At 50.8% G+C, this 21,282-nt stretch overlaps 9 protein-coding genes across 9 annotated transcripts; 5 read left to right on the top strand and 4 right to left on the bottom strand.

Moving 5' to 3' along the window:
- The first annotated feature begins 1,690 nt into the window (after positions 1-1,690).
- BO79DRAFT_29682 (F-box domain protein) lies at positions 1,691-3,447 on the top strand. The gene is made up of 6 exons (XM_025689033.1): positions 1,691-2,227; positions 2,282-2,318; positions 2,371-2,398; positions 2,451-2,487; positions 2,545-2,782; positions 2,835-3,447. Exons 1-6 carry the CDS (start codon positions 1,944-1,946, stop codon positions 3,348-3,350), a joined length of 1,140 nt encoding a protein of 379 aa, XP_025538122.1. The 5' UTR covers positions 1,691-1,943; the 3' UTR covers positions 3,351-3,447.
- Positions 3,448-3,836: 389 nt separating this feature from the next.
- On the bottom strand, positions 3,837-5,837 carry BO79DRAFT_269029 (MFS transporter; the record flags this gene model as incomplete). Its single annotated transcript, XM_025687159.1, has 6 exons — positions 3,837-4,649; positions 4,702-5,100; positions 5,154-5,352; positions 5,400-5,529; positions 5,585-5,641; positions 5,690-5,837. The coding sequence occupies 6 exons, from the start codon at positions 5,835-5,837 to the stop codon at positions 3,972-3,974; spliced, it is 1,611 nt and encodes a 536-aa protein (XP_025538121.1). The 3' UTR covers positions 3,837-3,971.
- Positions 5,838-6,393: 556 nt separating this feature from the next.
- BO79DRAFT_269022 (Clavaminate synthase-like protein) lies at positions 6,394-7,577 on the bottom strand (the record flags this gene model as incomplete). Its single annotated transcript, XM_025687158.1, has 4 exons — positions 6,394-6,523; positions 6,573-6,995; positions 7,048-7,251; positions 7,300-7,577. 4 exons carry the CDS (start codon positions 7,575-7,577, stop codon positions 6,394-6,396), a joined length of 1,035 nt encoding a protein of 344 aa, XP_025538120.1.
- A 404-nt stretch (positions 7,578-7,981) lies between these two features.
- On the top strand, positions 7,982-9,821 carry BO79DRAFT_269020 (X-Pro dipeptidyl-peptidase C-terminal non-catalytic domain-containing protein; the record flags this gene model as incomplete). The annotated part of the gene is made up of 2 exons (XM_025687157.1): positions 7,982-9,610; positions 9,666-9,821. The coding sequence occupies 2 exons, from the start codon at positions 7,982-7,984 to the stop codon at positions 9,801-9,803; spliced, it is 1,767 nt and encodes a 588-aa protein (XP_025538119.1). The 3' UTR covers positions 9,804-9,821.
- Positions 9,822-11,636: 1,815 nt separating this feature from the next.
- On the top strand, positions 11,637-12,134 carry BO79DRAFT_269019 (uncharacterized protein; the record flags this gene model as incomplete). The annotated part of the gene is made up of 1 exon (XM_025687156.1): positions 11,637-12,134. One exon carries the CDS (start codon positions 11,637-11,639, stop codon positions 12,132-12,134), a length of 498 nt encoding a protein of 165 aa, XP_025538118.1.
- A 589-nt stretch (positions 12,135-12,723) lies between these two features.
- On the top strand, positions 12,724-13,725 carry BO79DRAFT_256338 (sugar phosphate isomerase/epimerase family protein; the record flags this gene model as incomplete). Its single annotated transcript, XM_025686186.1, has 1 exon — positions 12,724-13,725. One exon carries the CDS (start codon positions 12,724-12,726, stop codon positions 13,723-13,725), a length of 1,002 nt encoding a protein of 333 aa, XP_025538117.1.
- A 286-nt stretch (positions 13,726-14,011) lies between these two features.
- BO79DRAFT_288423 (uncharacterized protein) lies at positions 14,012-15,103 on the top strand (the record flags this gene model as incomplete). Its single annotated transcript, XM_025688682.1, has 1 exon — positions 14,012-15,103. One exon carries the CDS (start codon positions 14,012-14,014, stop codon positions 15,101-15,103), a length of 1,092 nt encoding a protein of 363 aa, XP_025538116.1.
- Positions 15,104-15,226: 123 nt separating this feature from the next.
- BO79DRAFT_175520 (putative short-chain dehydrogenase/oxidoreductase) lies at positions 15,227-16,144 on the bottom strand (the record flags this gene model as incomplete). Its single annotated transcript, XM_025679807.1, has 2 exons — positions 15,902-16,144; positions 15,227-15,835 (listed from the first exon to the last, which is right to left on the bottom strand). The coding sequence occupies exons 1-2, from the start codon at positions 16,097-16,099 to the stop codon at positions 15,227-15,229; spliced, it is 807 nt and encodes a 268-aa protein (XP_025538115.1). The 5' UTR covers positions 16,100-16,144.
- Positions 16,145-16,509: 365 nt separating this feature from the next.
- Positions 16,510-21,240, bottom strand: BO79DRAFT_288421 (ABC transporter family protein; the record flags this gene model as incomplete). Its single annotated transcript, XM_025688681.1, has 2 exons — positions 16,665-21,240; positions 16,510-16,568 (listed from the first exon to the last, which is right to left on the bottom strand). The coding sequence occupies exons 1-2, from the start codon at positions 21,181-21,183 to the stop codon at positions 16,510-16,512; spliced, it is 4,578 nt and encodes a 1,525-aa protein (XP_025538114.1). The 5' UTR covers positions 21,184-21,240.
- Between the last annotated feature and the right edge of the window lie 42 nt (positions 21,241-21,282).

Here is a 21,282-nt window from a genome sequence, read left to right as displayed (position 1 = left end):
CATGTTAAACTCGAAAGCAGAAGACGTCAGGGCCACCGATTATATATTGAGCTATGGCTAAACTCATTATTCTTCCCAGCCCCCGAAGGGATACATCTTTGATAATTCTAAAGTCCAAGGCAAACGCCTATCCTCGTGGTGGAGTACACTTCCCGCTAGTACAAACCTTTATATCGATTTCGAAAGGTACAGAGCCATTGAGGTTTGCCCAGAACTTTCATTTATAGACATTGATTCTGGAAAGCACAATGTGCTCTGTGACCGTGGAATCAAGATCATTACTAGTCAAATCTGACCTGATGAAGCCTGTTGAGCCAGAGCTTGTCAGTCCGAACCTTCCAGAAATGCATGCTATCTTCGGAGATCAGCCCGTTCAAAGGCAGACGAGCCATTCGGGGGGGATAAGGGAGTGTCATTTGGTTGTGCCCGGAGCGTCTTCTGTTGATGGTGAATACGTGCAAGTTGTTGTTGTTGAAGTAGCTAACTGCCGAGCACTAAGGCGGGCGAAATGCCGCGCCCCCGCAAGTGGTTAGTTATCCTATGTAGGTACAGTAGAACTTAGGTGGCGCTCACTACCCACCAGGTTTCCTGTGTTCCCTGCCTTGCCGCCAGACCCGAGCTATAGAACATTGTACGAAAGGTTAGGCACTTGAAAGTAGCTAGAAGGACCGAGAAGAGCAGGGAACAGGCTACAATGCGATAGCAAAGCCTTGTCTAAGGCAAAAACACCACTACATCTGTCCGCGTGACTGTAGCAAAACGTGGCGGGTCCGAAATTAACGTAGATAAATATAGCTAAGCTAGACAAGGTCTTGTGACCTGCCAACTTAACTACGAAGCTGGAGCTTCGAAAAGCTTCGATCCGTGCAGAGCACAACACGATCACGGATCATAAAACAGGGTATTATTGCGGTCCAGCCAGCAATTGTGCAGTGCAGTCAGCAGTTGGACGGGAATCCGGCCCAGATCCGACAGCCGAGGAGAAGGCGAAGAAGGCGAAGAAGGGGGAGGCGGGCTTCTGGGCCCGGCTGGACCAATGTGATAGCAGTTTAGTTGATTAGTTAGCCAGTGGCAAGGTTTGGTCACGGGGTTGTGCCACAATCAGAAATCGTTCCTGAACCAACAATTCCATCCATTCCATTTCATCGGCCCGGGCAAGGCGTGGCCCAGGGAAAAAGAAAAAAAATTTGCCTCGTGTTCCTGAATTCGCCCGATCAGGTCATCCCGTAGTTGACAATGTCGTTGTTGTCCCTTCCTGCCACATCAGCAGCAGTAGCAACTAGCAAGAGCAGCAGCAGTCATGCCACACAGGGCAAGGGATACATGCGGTAACCCCAATTCCGGAGATCGGCGCTTGGCTTTCCAGCTCGATTGAAATGGAGGGAAGAAACACCGCCTTTTCGAGTTGGCGACAGCCTCAGGCTAGGATTTTAAGGTTAACTTTTTCTAGTAAAGTCTGTCGTACATCTTCTGGGGGTGAGCGTGGCTTGCTATCATTCAGGCAAGTTGCGATTGCCCCCAGTTCCCTACCCACCCTAAGGCTTAAAATGTAGTACCAAGACAGCTCTATCAACTGTAACAAAAAAGACCTCAGGAGATCTTCCCTGCCAACTCAGCGAGGCCATGACATGGCGTCTATCAAGTTGGTCGCTGGTAAAATGTCGGTGTCATATTTTTAGGTCGCCTGATCGCCGCGAAGAGTTTTCCCCAATCCTTTAGTGTGCGGGCGAAGAGTTGATGCTCGCCCCCTGAATGGATTGCTTCCGGCGTTCCACTCCATCCATCGCGGTGGGCCCTCCCACACCCCCTTCGCTTTCGGTATTTATTCTGGCACGCCTTGGGGGGCGATCCTTTTTTATCCCCATCAGCTCGCCAGAATAGCCATACCATTCCACTCTTTCACCTCAGTTCCAATTCAGGATACTGATTTCCCCCTCACCACCATGGCTTTCGATTGCTACTGCGCAATCTGCGGTGTTGGTTTCTGTGGCATGCACATCGAGGCCCCGTCTGAGACAGCCCTCGAGCGCCGCAGGCGGTGGATCGAAAAGCGATGCCGGGCGCTGCAGGCCGGTAAAGACTTCAGGCAGGTGTCCCACGAGGGAGAGGAAAATGAGGAGCCCGTCCGCAGCTACGATCCCCGCATTGTTGGCTGGGACAATATCTCCTGGTTGTATAAGGCACACTGCCTGGGGGTGGATGAAAACGCTAAACCGGGTTCGCCAAAGTAGGTGCTGCTGCAATTTGCGCGGTCGGAGGGACCCGTTTAACAATCTTTTAGAGCGTTTCTCTCGGATGAAGGATACTATGCCGATATTGTAGGCGCTCACTGAGTGCGAATCCATGCGATCAAAGCTAACTACGTATTAGGGCGAGTTTGTCGTCAAGGCCAAATCTGGTATGCTGATTGAGCGAATGTGCTTCGGTACACGTTATTAACCTTCCTGCAGATGGTTCTCGGTCGCGTTCTCAGCGCGTTTATTCATGGTGTGACAAACCCACTTCGTAGGCCCGTCTTGTTGACCCCATTCTGACCGTTCAAAGCTATGGCCATGGCTCGGAGGAAGCGCCCGGTCCCGTCTTACCGTTCCACTGGTGCTGTTTTGAGATCTTAACTCGCGCACTGACGGGTACGACTGACACTAAAAACGTCAATCTGGACGTGTTGTACAATATCATGACGCCGTTGTGCAACATGTCCGGGTCCGCCCTGCAATTGAGCTACGGAGACGACATCCAGCGCTCGCAAGGCCGCTACTGGGAATGTATCCCGGGCGCAGAGGCAAGCATATCGTCACCGAGCTGCGTCTAAACCATGTTAACAATCGGAGCAGTACTGTGCCGCCCACCCGGTGGAAACACCCGGACTCGATGAACACCTCCAAAGCAACATGGAGACGAACAGCGGCTTGAAGACCCCGTTTGTGGAGCTGGATCTCCGCGACCGGAAGCCCGTCAGCCCATTCGGCAAACTGCCCCTTGAGATCGTTTATCAGATCTGCAAATTCTTGCCTAGCGATTCGCTAAAGGCACTGACTGAAGCCTCCTTGCACATTCACCTCGTCACCCAGGATAATCTATTCTGGAAGCAGTATATGCAGCAGAACATGCCATGGTTCTGGGAGCTTCAGGCAGCAAAGAACCAGAAGGTCCCGGCGGATCTCAATTATAAGAGGATGTACATGTGGCTCGAAAAGATGACTGCTCCTCGGTACGGCATGGACGACGTGAAGCTAATTGGTGTCGCCAACCGGAGACGCATCTGGGGTGTTTGCGAGGATCTTGCGGATCGGTACAACAAGAGCCTGAATCAGCCCACAGTTAGCGCAATGCAGTGGGGAAGTGGCTGAGGGACAGTACTCTATGCTGTAATAAGATGGAGAAATATTCCCGCCCGACAGTCTGGCGAGATGCCCGACCAAAGGCTCCCCACGACGCGCTTCAACCTGAGCGTACGACACGTCGTTTCGATTTCGACCATTTATGGGGATCTCGTAACCCGTGTGACCTGGTGGTATGGATCAATCATAAGTAGCTTGCTGGATGTGCAGGGTGAAAGTGATAGGGAGACTGGAAACAGTTTTGATCCTTCGATCAGGTTCGTCAGAAAGGTGGAGAGACCAAAGTTGGGCACGAGATTTGGGCGATCAGGTCATGTGCTGCGGAGTACTTTCACTCGATACCTTAGCACTAATACTTAGTTACTCTTGATTACCAAGTGTTGTAGACATGTATCTCATGGACACCACCCCCCCCCCTTTACTAATAGTTTAATCCTCCAAGGGATTGTTGTTCTTCGGGAGTCTACAGCCAGCTACATATCAATCCACAGCTCAAACATCCATGCATTGCCACCGAACTCATACTTCCAATTTCACTATTCTCCTGCCCCGGGGATGACCACAAATAAACAACAGCTCAATCAGAATATCCCACATAGGTGTGAACCACACAAGCACATCCACCTCCAATTAATCCGCCTTGTTCTTCGCAAACCGCCCTGTAAACCTCCGAATCTGCTTCCCCCAGATAAACACTGGAATCCCCAACAGTCCAAACGCCGCCGTCAAGGCCGCATAAGTCCCAAAAGCGCCATCATACCCATGAAGCTCAATGAACGGCGACACAGCATAACTCGTTCCGAAGGAGATGAACCCCCGAAAGGCGCAAATGATAACCAACAACGGCCCCGACCTCCCCGGATAACTATCAAGCAGGTATGTAATGCCAACGATATTCGCCCCAACGAAGCAAAAGTAGTACGCTGCTACCGTCCAGGCATATATGAACCAGTGGTATTGGTAAGGGTGGGCGCCACCTTGGCCATATAGTGCTGCCGTGAAGGTGCCGACTATGATGGGGAAGATGAGAGGGATGATGCGGATTTCGGGCTCGTGGATACCGTTGTTGCGTTTGGCAAAGTACTTCACTAGGTAGTCAGAGCCGTGGCCGAGGAGGGGCAGGGCAACGATGGCGACGATGATCTGGCCGCAGTTGATGTAGCTTGCGCTGCTGTCGGGCCAGTTGTAGGGTGGGTTGGCGAGGATGGTGCTGTATGTGGTGCCGATGGCGACGTTGACGCCGATTGTGAGGCCGTTGAGAAGCAGTGCCCAGAGGACGTTTGGGAAGAAGAGGAGTTCGAAGGTTTGCTGGCTGCTGTTAGAGAAATGCAGAGACAGTTCTCTTTGCACATGTACTTACTCTTAGCACGTCCCAGGTTTCTGTCCACTGGGGCGTCCCGACCCAGAGTCGCATGTCGGATGTCCATGTGCGCCGTGCGTATCTCTCGAAGTCTAAGGCGGGGCGGACCGTGCATACCTCGGCTCCTAGGTCCTTTTTGAGGTCAGGAGAGGTGCTTGTTGGGTCGGAGTTGGTTTCCTGGTAGGATGTGAGAGGGCGGTTGTATTTCGTCTCTGGTAGGAGGACAAGAGCAACTAAGAGCAGCGCTCCAGCAAGGCCGGCTCCAAGACCGTACCACCCCTCTGGTGTGATGGACTGGGCGATTGGGCCTGCGAATAGTGTCCATACAGATGTTAAGGAAACTTGGATAGCTAGTTGTACCATGAGGGCCTTGCTGCGCTCATGGAGGAAGAAGATCTCCTGGGGGAAGCAAGTCAGGACGTTGGTCTAGAATGGTTGCGTGGATCACCTACCTGGGTAATCATTGGAATCAATGCCTCGCTCTGTCCGGCTGCTAAGCCAAGCACCATTCGAGCACCCAGATGCCATTCGTATGTCTTCGCAGTTGCGCATAGTACTGATCCAAGGACGAGCACGACAGTCGAGACTAGGAGGACGATTCTCCTTCCCACACCGATCGCTATTGGCATACCGATGAGGTTCCCGATGCCCCTGGTTCGAAATCAGCTCTGCCCTCGATGTGGTACTTCATAACTCACATGAACAACGTCGGGTATGTCATCAAGTTTGAAATGTCATCATAGTCCTTTCCTACGGCTGTATATCCTGGAATGTAGAATTGCAGTAGTCCTCCGAACCCACTGACCAAAGCCAGACCCAAACATGAGACTGCAAACGATCAGGATGGCCAAGAAAATCAAATCCGGGGTGATCCACCACATACACATAGAGATGACGATAAGTATAATGGACTTCTGCCAAACAGACATATTCAGAGGATCTGTTCATTGTTATTCTTCCATATCTTTTGAATAGCAGATGTACTCGCCTTGCGGGTCAGCGGTGGGAGTAGGTATATACACCACCGTTCCCTCCGTGATCTTCACAGTGCCCATCACCTTCCCCTTAGCCCTCATAATCCCTCCCTCCTCGATGTCTTCCACGTAGACCACGTCTTTCTTTGTGGTGTCATCCATTGTGGAAGACGGGAGGAATGTTGGTGCGTAGGTCCTGTTTACCCGCAATGGGTGTGAGCGGTGGTAGTACGGGTCATGGCCCAGCTGATCGTATAAATATATTCGCCATAGTATCAGTTAGTACCCGTGTGACTGATGGCAGACACAAGAAAGGCAGATTGTCTCGCTGGACCACCACCATAACCGTGCCGAACCTTGACTGTGACGAGTATAGCTTCGAAGCCACCAAATCTTCCCCGCATTCCGATAGCCAAGTCGCCACCAATGGCCTCGGGGAAGAGCTGGCTCGGGGCCTCGCCGAGGTCTAGTGCTCCGAAAGCTAGTATGGAAGATACTTCGGCGGGGTTAAGTCAACTAGCAGGGGCAAAAGCTAATATCAATGTAACGAGTCAAGTCTGGCAAGTCTAAGTTGATGTAGGAACTAGCATCTGTACTCGTGTATCTGATAACTTAGGTTACTTGAACAGTGTACAGGCTACAAAGCAGCAGTATGGAGAATAAAGTATGTAATATTGAACAATTATCTGACAGTCTGTATACAAATACGCAAAACTACCTAGTAATCCTTGACACCCGCGAGCTTGAGGACCGTATCGGTCAATTCGGGCTTCTCATAAGGCTCCGTACGATCCTTAGGGCACACCTTTCCATTCCTCATCGGCTTGTCGGTAGACGGGCGGATATTGCTGCGAAAATTAGCATGTACATCAATACAGGCAGCGAAGGATTACATACCAGTGAGGCCAGTGGGTAGTACCCATGTAATTTTCAAAACAGTATTTCTTCAGCTCCAAGGCCTTTTCGGTCGCAAATCGCCTGGGCGTCATGCAGACATACTGGACGTGGCGGATTTGGTCACCTTCGGGCAGACAAGCATAGTGCATGGTCCGAGAATCCCAGAGGACCAAGTCACCGGGGTCCATATTAACCTTGATGAGTTCGCAACCGCGGTCCTCGAACCACTTGAGGTCCCTTTGGTGGAAAAGGAACAGGTCCATGTACTTGATCTCCGGTGGGGGAGCATCCTCGTGGTCATAGGGATCACGGTCCTGAGCGAAGAACTCATCGAAGAGTTTGGCAGAGCCCTTCATGAGCATGAGGCCACCGTCTTTGGGGCCGTTGGGGGCAAAATTGACAAGGCCCTGCACTGCTTGCATGCTATAGCAACATTAGTATCCTTCTGTCTAGTCTAAGCACTTCGGTGACTTACCCCTTCCGGTTGGGGTTCTGATCGCAGTGTGGCCAGGGACTCCAGTTGACATCCTTCCGACGTGGGAGCGAGATGTTCATGCCGTCGAAAGAGCTAAGAAGCTCCTTGGTCTCCCAGAGCTTCTCAAAGATCTCAATGACGGCTGGCTCTGTGCGAGCTTCCCAGGCTATCTTTTCATGGGGTGCTGCGTAGCCATAGTACATGCTGATCTTCTGTTAGTAGTAGTCAGCCCTCGGGAACAAGGGAACTTACCCTCCCTTGAAGCTGATAGGAAGATGATCAGTAGTCCAGGTACTCTCGTCATTCTCGTCGAATCCAAGGTCAAAACTCTTCAGCCACTCGATCTGCTTGTCGCAGTAGTACTTCGCCCGTTCGGGACTAATCACGTTCTTGATAACGACGCAGCCGTTTTTGTGAAACTCATCGCGCCAATCGCCGTAGTGACGGTCGCTGAAGTCAATTAGGTCCTTCACTGTGTAGGACTCGTTGGTCGCTTCGGCGATCTCCTGAATGACAGTGGTTGTTGACATAGTGCTTTCTTCAATCGATACCCAACTTGATCAATGGATTAGAATTGAACACCGGTCTTCTCGTCGAGTCTTCAAGTGGGTGTTCAAAATTCACTTAAACATCCAGCAGCCTCAAGCTCCGAAGGGCTAACATCCTGCCCCGAAGCTCGGGGCCTTCATCAGTCTGGAGGAAATGCGGGGAGCGCCGAGCACCCCGCCCTTGGCTTCGGGGGAGGTGCTGACTTCGGGGCAGCCCGAGCTTCGGTCACTAAAGCCCCGAGACATGTGCATTATAGACACCGGAAGGCGGGGAAGATGATGCTGGATAGACAACTTAAATGTGAAGAAATTGCAGTATGATTTGATTTGCTAGAATCTGTGAAAGCTTCCAAAGCAGTACACTAACATCACGTGCTACATCGAATATGCCTCCTCCGGTCCAAGTCGCTTACAAGCGTATCAAAGCCCCGAAAGAGGGTGAAAACGGCTACGTACGACCCCGAAAAGGCAAATCAGAAGTCCTACCGGCAGGATGGAATGGCTTCAATGCCAAGCCCATACAGAGCGATATTCGCATCGACCACGACGTCGAGATCGTTGTCCGTGATGGCGCAAGGCTATACGTCGACATTTACCGACCAGCTGGCTCTGCGGAGAAGATTCCTGCCGTACTGAGCTGGTCCTTCTACGGCAAAAAGTATAGTGCACTCGACATGCTCCCCATGTGCGTGTGGAACTGCTGCGTGCCGCGCTCTGACTTGAGCGGTCTCGAGAAATTTGAGGGCCTCGATCCGGCGACATGGTGTCCGCGCGGGTATGCAATTGTCAGTGTTGACACGCGCGGAGCAGGAAATAGTGACGGTCTTATCACCGTTATGGGCTCTCAAGATGCGGAAGACGGATACGACGTCGTTGAGGCCATTGCGAAGATGGACTGGTGCAATGGGTGCATCGGCATGGCAGGGAACTCGGCCCTAGCGATCTCTCAGTGGTTCATTGCTTCTCAGCAGCCGCCGTCACTCAAGGCTATTGCACCATGGGAAGGATCGGGAGATATCTATCGTGAACAGTTTTGTCGCGGTGGGTGGTTCTCGATGAGCAACTTCGATCTTATCACCAACGAAATTGTTCGTGGACCAGCCAACTCCGGCATTGAGGATTTCGAGGAGATGTACCGCCGCTCGCCTGTTTCTAGCCCCTTCTGGGAGGATAAGCGGGCAGATATGACCAAAGTGCTTTGTCCCGTCTATATCCGAGGCTCGGATGTGAGCTCTATTCACACTATGGGTTCCGTTCGAGCCTGGCTAGAGCTTCCACATGATAAAAAGTGGATTCGCTGGGGAAGCAAACAGGAGTGGTATGAGCTGTATAGCTGTCCGGAGTCCATGGATGAGCTCTTCGATTTCTTTGATCGCTATCTCAAGGGAGTTGAGAATGACTGGGAGAAAACTCCCAAGGTGCGTTGGTCTGCGCTACAGTTCGGGGATCGAGAGGCCATCGACGACATCGTGCTCGAGGACTTCCCATCGCCTACCACTGAATACCGAGAGTTCTTCCTCTCTTCGGAGAAGCTCCACCCAACTTTGATTGGGCCTTACGAAAAGATCTCCTACGACTCGGAGCTTACATCCAGCTTCGCCGAGTTCTCATACACCTTCGACAAACCAGCAAGACTGATTGGTCTACCGAAGGCGGTCTTGTACATGTCTTGCGAAGATCGAGATGACTTCACTGTTTTTGTCATCTTAAGAAAGAAGGACAAGAACGGGAAAGCATTGATGCATCTCAATTTCCCATTCCACGCGACGCCGGTCAAATCGATTGACGAGATATCTGAGAAGGAACAGTCCAGCACAAACCTTCATTTGGGGTCTAATGGTATACTTAGAGCTTCGCACCGTGCGATCGATGCAGATAAAAGCATTCACCCACAATTCCCCTTCCACCCTCACACGCGTCAGGAGAAGGTCCGTCCTGGAGAGATTGTGCGACTTGAGATTGGAATTTGGGCGATGGGCGTGGACTTTGACGCTGGTGAGACGATCAGCGTACGGGTGAGTTACCATGTTGAATTTCCATAGAAACAATCTTGTGCTAACAGTGAGCAAGGTTTCTGGTCAATACCCCAGCATCGCGGAGTATAAAACTTGGTCACAGCCGCGCCCGGAGGAGGAGCTTAATGGTGGGAAGCACTTCATTCACTGTGGTGGAGAGTATCCCAGTTCTGTCATTTTGCCGTTTATCTAGAGGTGTATGACAAATATCTAGCTAGGAGAATGTCAGAGTTGGCTTTCGAACCATATTACATAAATGAGTAATGTATTTGAGGTAACGGGAAGAAGATGTCGGACGTAATGTGACTAGCAAGAGTAGCCACTCTAACCGTAACATAGTAAATATAGACTCTCTACAAACTTCATAACTTAAGCCTCAATATGTATTTTATTTGATCTGACCATGATACTCTCGATATCTCCTGATATCTTGTGTTAGAGAACCAGGCCCCCTTCACGGGCATGGTAAGTGTATCACATCAATGCTATCCCAGCTTCATCGAAATAGGCCATTGGTACCCGAGGGCTATCATTCAATCCCATTCTTTCAGAACTACGTAGTCCCACGTGACAAGTCAATATAATTGAAAGAAAGGTCCAATAGCCGGATACTTTCGAGGTCTGCTCAATGTCAGTACGGAAAATTACTTCTCGAGCTGAATGAGCCTTCACCTCTCATGCATGATGATTCTCCGTTGATTTTTACTTCTGGATCTGAAGTACGGCACGTAGAAGGGCACACACACCCCCACAGTCAGGTAGCCCGATATGGCCAGCTTTGCGAGTGTTGCCATGCTTGCTAGGTATGCAGGGTATATGGTAGTGGTAAGCTGTCTTTATCTCCCAAATTAATCTTTGTATATCTCTGCTACAGATTCGGAATTCATGAAGGAGGCTCATGTGGTAAGACAGGTACTTATTCCGGCGCGTATATTATAACACAAGTCAGAAGTTACCTCTGAATAATGAATAATTAAGCTGATTAGCACAATTCAACCGTATGAGTGCCAAGTTACACTATAATCTGCATGCTTGTAGTTAGAGAACTCGGTCGGAACCTTCCTTGACAGTCGACCGCTTGGATGCTACCAAATATTAATACACTCTGCGCCGATTGGGCCCGAGGGACTCCGCAAGGCGACTCGTTGACTGCCAAGGTCATATTAGTGGTCACGGGTTCAATCACGGAAGTACTAAACGGGATTTGGAAAAGTATTGCAGCAGATAGAAATGAGGGCAAACTGCCGAAGGAAGTGTGAGGTGTCCATTATCAGGCTGAAATTCTAATAATCGGACACTCCAAGGTCATTCTCGTCTATACATTCTTCTCAATTCCTCAAACCAAATACCTAGCCTCATGAATCAAGGAAATCGTCAGAGGTAAAGCCCTTCGGAATATTACATCGCCCGTGGCCACGGTTCCACTGGTTCGGCATCACTTTACTATGAAGTAACTGGCCAGTATACGTGTACTGGTCATCCCCAGCACAGTAGCGCTTATGATGAAATAACGCAATATAAGATACTCGAAGGAATATGGGAATACATACGCCAGTGGTAGTCACTGGTTCGATTCAATGTCGTCGAATGCATAAAAGTAACGCATACCGAGCAGAAGATCGGAAATCACTCACTGTTAGATGGCCGATTGCATACTGCGCAGAAGGATCCGTCGCAGTCTCCGAACATTACTTTCAAAACAATGCCTTATCTATTATCCCCCTCCCTGAGTTGAGCTGATAAAACATCAGGCAGCGGAGATCCACCCCCTCCTGCTCTCTGATGGCGAGATGCCGACGGAGTGATCAGTAATCCTGATTTGTAACCAGCAACACCAATATAACAGCGGGGATGAGGTAAAGTAATCCAACCTCGGTTCCTGACGTGCAATATCACCTAGCTTATCCTAGTTAAACGCGAGAAATATAAACTGAGGATAAAACATTGACAGAGGTAGTGCGGATAAATCACACAGAATACCTTGAACAACATATTATCCTATCTGTTTCCGAACCCACCACCTAAAATGTCCCTCCCAAGCACCTTTCAACCGATCATAATAATGGACAAAGATCTCCCAATGGCTCAAAAGCGCCGCAACATCTACATCCGCCCGTTCATCCTCTTCTACCTCAACTCCCTCATCGCAGAAATCATCTTCCTCGCTGTCGGCGTCTTCATCATGACCGGCACTCGCGACCTCTTCTACAAAGTCATGTGGACGCTCGTCTTCTGTCCACTCGGTATGGGCGGTGCTATGGGGGCACTGACCAATTGCTTTATTGTCGATCACTATTATGGAAAGAAGGGGGCTCAATTTACGGGTATTTTGTCGTTGTTAGTTTTGAGCACTTGTAACTATCTCTGCTACAATTTGGACAGGCATTTTGGGTGGTTCGGGGCCAATGAGCATCCGATGTGGTTTCATTGGCGGTATCCGATGATTTGGGTTGTTGGGTACTGGAATGGACTGCTTTTGTTTACGGATAAGGGGCAGGAGAGACTTGCTAGGTTGGGGTTGTAGGGTATTATGATATCCTAGCTGGGACATTGATCATTGGTCATGATGAATGCCACAACTGCACCTCTCATATGGTAGATTTCAATGATTCTCGCGAGGGAACAGGGTCGTGGCTTCGAGAATTGGCTGTGTGAGTGGCTGGGAATACAGTGATATACAGCATGACAATAGAAGACCAACACAAGTAGTTCTTATAGTACTTACAAGAAGATTTTATTGTAGGAGAGCCATGGTCTAATGTATCTGTCTAATTGGCCGGAAAACGGCTCACTGACTTTCGGGGTTTCTAACCCGGTACTTGGCGAGGTACTCCAGTCGAAAGCCTGGAGCTGGGGATGACTTCAAGTCTGATGCTCTGCAATATAAGCTTCTCGGCTTAAGTGTTCAGACACTTCTCGCTATGGTAACAGAGTGAATAGAATGATTTTGCCAGGAGGCCAACTTTCATGAAATTCGCAGGATCAATTCCGACCGGAATTTGAATCCCGACAATGCGGGGATCCGGATTAATTTATAAATGATCGATTCCATTCCATCATTATCTGCCGAGACACATTATCATCCTTCCTGACTATACTCAATAGAATACATAATGCTGTCGAATAAACAAGCAATTGGCACCCTCTCCCTGGGCCAGCATCCCTCTCACACGCTGGACCAAAAGATCCGTGTTGCCTCCCAGCATGGCTTTACCGCAGTTGAAGTTGTTTACTCCGACCTCAAGAGGTACTCAGACGCCCTTGGTGTATCAATGCTAGAGGCTGCTGGAAAAATAAAGAAAGTCTGCGACGACCTCAACATGGAGATCTTGTCATTGGCGGCGTTCGAGAATTTTGAAGGAAACAGCACCCCATTGAATGAACGAATGGCCACCGCAAAGCACTGGATCGACATTGCGCGCAAGCTGAATGCGACATATCTGCAAGTACCATCCAACTACAACCATGATGCCAGCACAGACAAAAACCTCACTGTATCGGATTTGCAGCAATTGGCGGATTTGGCTAGCGCTGAGAAACCTGTTGTCTCAGTCGCGTATGAGCCACTCTCCTGGGGTACATACTGTTCGACCTGGGACACAGCCCTGGAGCTTGTCGAATCTGTTGATCGGGAGAATTTTGGTCTGTGCATGGACACCTTCCACGAAGTCACCAAGCTTTGGGCGAGCCCATTCGAGACGTCCGGAAAGTACCCGACAGCTGATAGGGACTTGAATGCCTCCCTTGAACGCTTCCTGAAGCAATGCCCTCTGGAGAAGATCTTTTACGTCCAATTGTCGGACGGCGAGCTCTTCAACCCACCTTTCTCAAAGGCACATCCGTGGTATCTTGAGGGTGAAGCACCGCAATTCACCTGGTCTAGACATGCTAGGCCATTCCCTTTCGAAACTGAGCTAGGTGGATATATGCCCGTACTAGAAATCGTCAAGGCATGGGTAGTTGACAAGGGGTACACCGGCTGGATCTCGATGGAGGTATTTGACAGACGGATGCGCAGCGAGGAGTTCAATCCCGAGGATGCCGGCAAAAGAGCAAGAAAGTCATGGGAAACACTACAAGACCGCCTCCGATCCCCCACTCCTTCTAAGATATAACCTTCGAATAAGCTCTTGCACAATTCAGCACCCTAAATAGTCCGTTCCTGAACTAGCAATAAAAACTGCCGTGAAACTTCCCAATACCCGAGGTCCAGACCCTCCCGTAGTCCCCAACAGGCAATTACCCCCGAAACCTAGATACACGTGACTCGCCCGATGGTTTGCCATCGGCGAACCATTCCAACGTCCCCAATCCCATCATCCCCTAACTAATGCACATCTGAACCGCCTGTTCCCTTATTCAAGTCTCTTTTTAGCCTTTACATCCTCTTATTAGATCCAAATGGCCTCCGACATCCCCAGGCCACCAACACTCCGCCGGTCATGCCAAGCCTGCGCGCGCGGCAAACGCCGCTGTGACCAGCGCTGGCCGCGCTGCACCCGATGCCAGACCCGGAAGATCGACTGCGAATACATCAATATTCCATTAACGGTGGGATCCGACACAGACTCAACAAGTACCGCAACAACAACAATCACCACCAGATCAACCCTCTCGCCCAAACTCCCTCACAAGAAGCCAAGACAGCACTACCAACTAACCCACTCCATCCCCCTCCCCCTCCCCCTAGAAATTACAAAGGGCTACCCTCAACCCATCATCGCATACCTAGTCTCAGGCATGCGTGCATATCCATCCACCTTCGCCCTGAACATGAAAACCCACTTCATCCACCCAGACCTATGGCCCAGCCCATCTTCTCCCCCTTTACCTATCAAGGACATTCACACCCTGTGTAAACTGCACTCCACATCACCCACCACCACAAACAAAACCATCATCCCCCTCCTCAAACAAAAATCCTCCTCCCTCCTCCGCACCCTCAACCACACCTCCAGCTTCGAGGAAATGCTAGCTACCGCGCAGGCCCTCCTCCTCGCGCAATGCATGCTCATTCTCTCGGACCCCGACACAGACACATCATCACAAGCCTACTCCGAATCAATCAGCACTATGCTCTACAATCTCGGCCAGAAACTGTGGCAACAGGCCCCAATCCAATTACCGGGGAGTTTGAGCCCGCGCAGAGCGTGGCTATTCGCGGAGAGTGTGCGGAGGACGATCATTGTAGGGTTCATGCTAAGGAGCGTGTACTCGCTCAAGATGCGGAATTATTCCGTCCGAACGCCGTTTGTGGATTCGTTGCCGTTTGATATGAGGACTGGGTTGTGGGATCGCGATGTTGGTGTTGATGGGGATGAGGGTGGGGAGTCGTTGGATGCGATGGTCTCGTTGCATCAGTATTCGGGCATGTTGGAGAGTGGTGTGGTCCATGGGATCTCGGATTTTGGAGGGTTGATTCTGGCGGCGTGTAGAGGGAGGGCGGTGCAGGGATTGCCCTATCCTTCTGTTACTGCGTATGCGGGGTACTGATTTCTTGAACCATTTCATGGTATCGTCTACTTTTCTTTACTTATAAGAAAAACGGGTAAGTTGAAGTCTTAAGTCTATTTAATCGTCTATCTAACGACGAACTCTAGAAAATGACAAGTATAATCACACCAAAAACTGCTTCAAGACCGCATTCAACATCGCCGTCATATCCGCATACAAGCTCTGCCTCTTCGTCTCGAACGCCTGATAGATATCATTTGCCGATCCCACAGCAATCTGATCCTCACCATTCTGCAACCGGCTCCAGACCTCACCGACAAACTCATTCAACGGCATACCAATCAAGTGTCCATTCTTCAAATCAGGCTGGTGCTTGGCATCGTGCAGCTCGGTCTGCACCGCAGGCGGGTAGATCTCGAGCACCTTGACGTTTCCGGGACCCTCGGCGACCTGCGTCCGCAGGGCAAGGATGAAGTGGTGCAGGGCGGCCTTGGAGGCGCCGTAGTTGGGGCAGCGCATCATGGGCACGAGGGCCATTTGGGAGGTGGTGTAGGCGAGGGCGGTCTGGGTGGGGAGGGATTGCAGGTGGGGGAGGAAGGCCTTGGTGAGGTAGACGGGGGCAGTGTAGTTAATGGTGAGCTCGGTGTCGAAGGTGGTGAGGTCGACGGCGTTGGGGTTGGAGAAGTCGAAGGGGCGCTGGATGCCGGAGTTGACGAAGATGCAGTCCAGGTCGGGGTGGGCGGTTGTGATCTCGGTGGCGAATTGAGGGATCTATATAGTGGTTAACTTGTGAGTAGAGTGCGGGAGTGGGGGTGGGAGTATATGAGGGGGACGTACCTGGTCCAGCTGCATCACGTCAAAAACCTTCGATGCGACCTTGTCACTGCCATATTGCTGGACGAACTCGTCCAGGTTCTCCTTTCTTCTGCCGGCGATGACGATCTGAGTGCCGTTCTCGACCAGCTTCACGGCGAGGGCCTTGCCGATGCCCGAGGTGGCGCCGATGATGAGGACTTTCTTGTAGGGAAACGACATGTTGATTGATTGTGTGTATATATGGACAAGGGTATATGAGTCAAGTAGATAATTGAGAATTGAGCATGAAAACGAGGCAGACTGGGAGCTATTTATCTTGTATGCATGAAGCTGAATGACGTCCCACCCGCGGAGACTAAGCCCGATACGATCCCACTCTTGGCGAGACTCCCTCGCGGAGACTAGGCCGCATTAGGAAATCCATCTGGATTTTCGCTTCTTTTTCGCGACAACCCTGGGATCATCCCCAGGACTTGAAGGCGAGAGAAGCATCCGGAAACACCGGATTTGTAAGAAAAAGCTTATTAAACACCGAGCGATATACCGTGGCTTGTCGGATTGACGTTGAGGGATATTTGTCACCTTCGATCAGCGGACTCTAAGCAGTATTCGGCGATTCGGCATCTGGATTATCTCTTCGCAAGGTAGGTCTCAGCTGCGTAGATACCTCCGATAAAGTGCATGCGCGCTAACGGCTTGCATTAGCCCCTGAAGATCGGCGTCGGTTGTATTCCTCTATATCGATGTAGTGACTCGGGGCTATGACGGTGTCAGGTGCACGGACCGGCAGCATGCATAGTCTCTAACAACTCGTCTCTCTCAACACTGCTCTCTACTAGGCTGCGAAAGACCCCGTTTTGATTCGATACCAGTTCCTGAGGTGTCCCATATTCAATGACTCGGCCGGCGTCCAGCACAAGCACGCGATCAAAGTCGACAATGGTGCTGATGCGATGCGCGATGACCAGTAACGATGAGTCGTTGTGCCCAAACTCAGACCGGATGGATCTCTGAATCACTGCATCTGTGGCCTTATCAATAGCTGAGGTGGCCTCATCTAGAACTAGGACTTTAGGCCGGCGGAGGATGGCCCGCGCGAGGCAGAGACACTGTCTTTGGCCTTGGGAAAAGTTCGCGCCTCTTTCGGTGACTGCGGTGTTTAGAATGCTTGGTGGGTGCTGGTATTGCAGTTCCAGAAAGTCAAGCAGATCTTCTCTGGAATCATCATCCTCATCTAATTTTATCAACGGCGATCCAGGACGATTTCCGTCATGGTCAGCATCAGGAATAGTCCAGTGCACGCGTCGCAATGCAGACAAGAGCTCTTGGTCTGAGTGCTCGTCAAAGGGATCGAGGTTGGAGCGAATCGTGCCAGAGAACAGGATCGGGTCTTGTGGTACGATTGCCAAGCGCGTCCGTAGCTGGCGAAGCGGAATGGTCGAAATGTCCACCCCCGCCACATGAATACTTCCCTGCTGGGCTTCCAGGAAGCGAAATAGGGCCATTGCCAGCGATGACTTACCTGCACCGGTACGACCGACCACTCCAACTCGGGAGTTTGGCGGGACGGAAAAGGATAGATCAGACAGAACGGGTGGAAAATCGGGCGAATAACAGACGGTCAACTCTGATACATCCACTTGGCCATCCGCGGGCCAGGACTCAGGCATCTGGTCGGTTGAGTCGTATTTTTCTGCAGGGATGTCGAGAGACCACGAGACACGTTCGACGCTGTTCAGAGAGATCTCGAGGTTCGCGTATTGCCTGATCACTTGAGACATAACGCCACTATACCGCATGATGAACGTGATAGCAAATCCAGCAGTAGAAGCTGTAATGCCGTTAGAAGAGAGCACGAGTATAGAGGCCGCGGTGGTAAAAGCGGCGCCAATGGTGCTTGCGCGAACGGCGATCCAACGTGTAAGCAGCCAGAGACACCAGGATGCCCGGCAATGCCGGTCAATCTTGGCATACATTTCCTTCCGGTAGGTCTCCTCTTGACGGTAGGCACGAACGGTCATTATTCCATCCATGGTGGCACAAAGATGGTGAAGTACTGGGCTTCGCATGGTACTTTCAAGTTCCTTGATGGCGCGGATCTTCTTAATAAACAATTGTCCGTAGTAAAACGCCAGTAAGAGCGAACAGGCGGAGAGGAGGTTCAGCCAGACATTCACCAGGGAGGCAGCCAACACGATGGAGAGGAGATCAAACACAACACCGAGTGCGTAGTTGAGGTCATATGGAAGGCGCGAGTCGATCAAGCTGAAGTCGGCAGAAAAGTTGTTCAGAATGTTTCCAGCTGGGATCTGGTCGAGCCACTGCAAGGGAGCGCGCAGTACCGAAGAGAGGAACTTTTCAAAAAGTCTTCGTGACATCTTCAAGGTAATGCGCACTGCCAGGAAGCTCCGACTGATCGCGACGATGCATGAGCAGATCGACAACAATAGGTATATAGATAAGAACCACATAATATTCACCCCGGTAGACTGGGCTCCTTTTGTATCCATGTCTTCTGTGCTCCTGCTCTTGTTCGTGCTGTTACTCCAGATCATCATCCACAGACCTCGCCCAACTGCTAGTCCGCCATAGCTCAGATGCAGGAACAAGACAAGCAAGCAAAGATACTTGGCGTCAGTTAAACGGAAAACTCGTTGACGATTTCGCCATTTTTGGTTTCGTGTATTGGCCACACCATGCAAATCATCTTGCCTTGCTGAGTCTTCTAGTTGCTCTTGCTCACTGGGTAATAGCGTTCCTATCCAGTTTTCCGAAGACTGAACATTCGATACCAGAGAGCCTTTCTTCATGTGAGAAGCCCTCTCCACTCCTGCTGCAGCCTGGGCCATATGCATGAATATCCCCATGTCCCTAAGGTTTTGTCTCGGGCCAGCATATTGCAGTCCGTTGGCGTCAAGAGCAACCACGTATTCGGCTCTTGGTAAGCACAGTTCTAGGTGGTAAGTTGCCAGTATGCGTGTGCGTCCCTCGGCGAGACTCCCCGTCAGAGCATATTGATATAGATGCTGCGCCGTATGAGAATCAATGGAGCTGAAAATATCATCCAGTACAATTATCTCGGCGTCGGAATAGAGTGCGCGCGCAAGGGAGATACGCCATTTCTGGCCACCACTGAGATTGCTCCCTTGGTCGTCCATCGGAGTTTCATCTTTCAGCACTAGACTATCTATGTCGCTATTAAGGGAGCAGGCGAAAAGAACGCGCCGGTAGCGCTCCTGCTGAAACGGCAGGCCATAAAGGATGTTGTCCCTGATTGTCCCATCTTTCAAGCACGGTTCCTGGGCAACGTAGGCAACCGCCAGGCTTGGGGACCGTCGTACACTGCCATGCAGGAACTCGCATTCACCAAGTATTGCTGCAAGAACGAGACTTTTGCCAGAGCCAGACGGCCCCGTAATGATACTCAAAGCGCCGTATGGGAATGTCAAAGACATGTCTTTAAGAGAAAAACATTTAGTGTATTGATTTTCGTTCCAGCAAATTGTGGCCTGGTCCAGCACAACCCCATCAGCGGGCGCAATATCGACATCCCTGTCTGGAGTTCGAAGGAAACGTTCGATTCGCCGCAGACTGATCTGTGCTCCCGTTGCATTCAACAGGATCTGGGGAAGAACTGCAAGGGGGGTTTCAAGTGCACCGAGGAGCGAGACTGAGGTGAAAGCGAGAGACGCCGGCATGTCGTTATGTAAAAGGGCATATGTGCCTAAGCAAGCGGCGGAAACAGCAACGGGTGTAATGTTATAGGCGACGAACATGAGAAGCTCCCACTTGAAAACTTGCCACTGGTTGTGCAGCTCCTTCCCTCTTGACTCGTTAATGCGGTCTTCCCATTTTTCCTCCAAAGCTGATAATTTGACTTGGCGGATACCTTGGAGAACCTCGTTAATGATTCCCATCTTGCTGTCGCGTGATCTCAAGAGACCTCTTTGTTGCTTCGAAAACTGACTGACGGAGTAAAAGTTTCCTGCAGATACAAAAAGAAGAACTAAGCCACCGACTAGTAGGCACTGCGGTCCAAGCAACCGGCCGATAGAGAGAGCAGCAATAATGAGTTTCAACGGTGCCTCGTAAAGATGAAAGCCGACAGCTGAAAAGTCAGCCACTTTCTTTGCATCCACTGCCACCAGATTCATGGTACCCTGACTGGATGGGCTGGTGGTACTGGCACTCTGCGAATCCATTCCGACATTGTTCACTGCACGACAACGTAACGCTTTGTCATATATCACTGTTGATAGTTGTTCCTGCAGCCTCACTGCAATCAGATTTGACGATACATAGAGATTCCAATTTTCGATAAGAGCAGATACGATAGTCGACGCGCCGAGCCCGAGAACAAATAGCCATAGCCAAGGATCATCAGGGTCGGTTTCCAGACGCTGCAAGATTCCCAAGATAAAAAACTGGGGCACAAATGCCATGGTCCCATTCAAGAAGGTCAAAACAAGTTGAATGAATAGCGCTTTCCGATGACTGAAAAAGAGGACCTTCCAAAGGCTTTTACTGGAAGCCGTATATTGTTGGCTGAAAGTTTGAAATAGCTGAGGTGAACGGCTATTGTACTCCAGCTCAGGCAGATGGCTGATCTCCAGCTCATCTTTCTGACCCGCAGAAAGCAGCTGGCCTACCCATCCAAAGAACAATTGGTCCAAGAAGGTTGTCGATCCTTTGCGATCCACCACTGTTCCATTTCGAAAAACGTCCGGTCGACGTGGCAATGTTGCGCCGGCCATGCAGGCGCCCAAAGCGGCGCAACACTGGCCAAGTAGAAAGAACCAGGGCAGAAAGGAGAAATCCAACGCCTCATAACATCTGTACTGATCCTCAACTAGAAGTACCATCATTGCGACGCAGCCGATGCTTGTTTGGAGACCGTGTCTAAACCGAAGCGTGCATTCGTCTTCCATCCAGACTGCGACTGTACTGAGGGCCAGAGTCCCCCAGGCCCCTAGTCGCATCCATCGTGTAAAATCACCGGTGGATGCAGACACAATGTGAAACACGACAACTTCCGATAGCGATAGCCAGACACCAATGCCGGTACCAATTGCAAGTGCGACGCGTGGGGGTTTGTCCGAAAATTTCTTGAATGAGTGTGGTTGTGCAATTCCATCGCAATCTTCATACCCATCCGTTTGAATCATTGTGTCGAGGGTTAATTGTCGATGTCGCAGTCGATTCACGATGGCGATGAAGGCCCTCCCTCCCACCAAGGCCGCCACACCGAATCCGAATATGTTGGCCGCGAGGGGGAGCCCCTCGCTTGTCGTCTGAGAAGACATTTTGCTGAGAGACTACCGAGAAGAACTCGGTAGCAGTTACCCGAGCGAGCATCGTTGAAGAATCGAAGATTAGACGCCGGAGCGTCTCTCGTGCGGTGA

Source organism: Aspergillus costaricaensis (assembly GCF_003184835.1).
Source record: "Aspergillus costaricaensis CBS 115574 unplaced genomic scaffold BO79scaffold_21, whole genome shotgun sequence".
Taxonomy (NCBI): domain Eukaryota; kingdom Fungi; phylum Ascomycota; class Eurotiomycetes; order Eurotiales; family Aspergillaceae; genus Aspergillus; species Aspergillus costaricensis.
The sequence above is the reverse complement of the archived record's forward strand: the minus strand, read 5'-3'. Positions and strand labels throughout refer to the sequence as shown.

Coding starts and splice junctions, on each gene's coding strand:
- BO79DRAFT_29682 (XM_025689033.1), top strand. CDS start 1,944: ATGGCTTTCGATTGCTACTGCGCAATCTGCGGTGTTGGTTTCTGTGGC. Junction 2,228..2,281: donor GCTAAACCGGGTTCGCCAAA/GTAGGTGCTGCT, acceptor ACAATCTTTTAG/AGCGTTTCTCTCGGATGAAG. Junction 2,399..2,450: donor TGTCGTCAAGGCCAAATCTG/GTATGCTGATTG, acceptor ACCTTCCTGCAG/ATGGTTCTCGGTCGCGTTCT.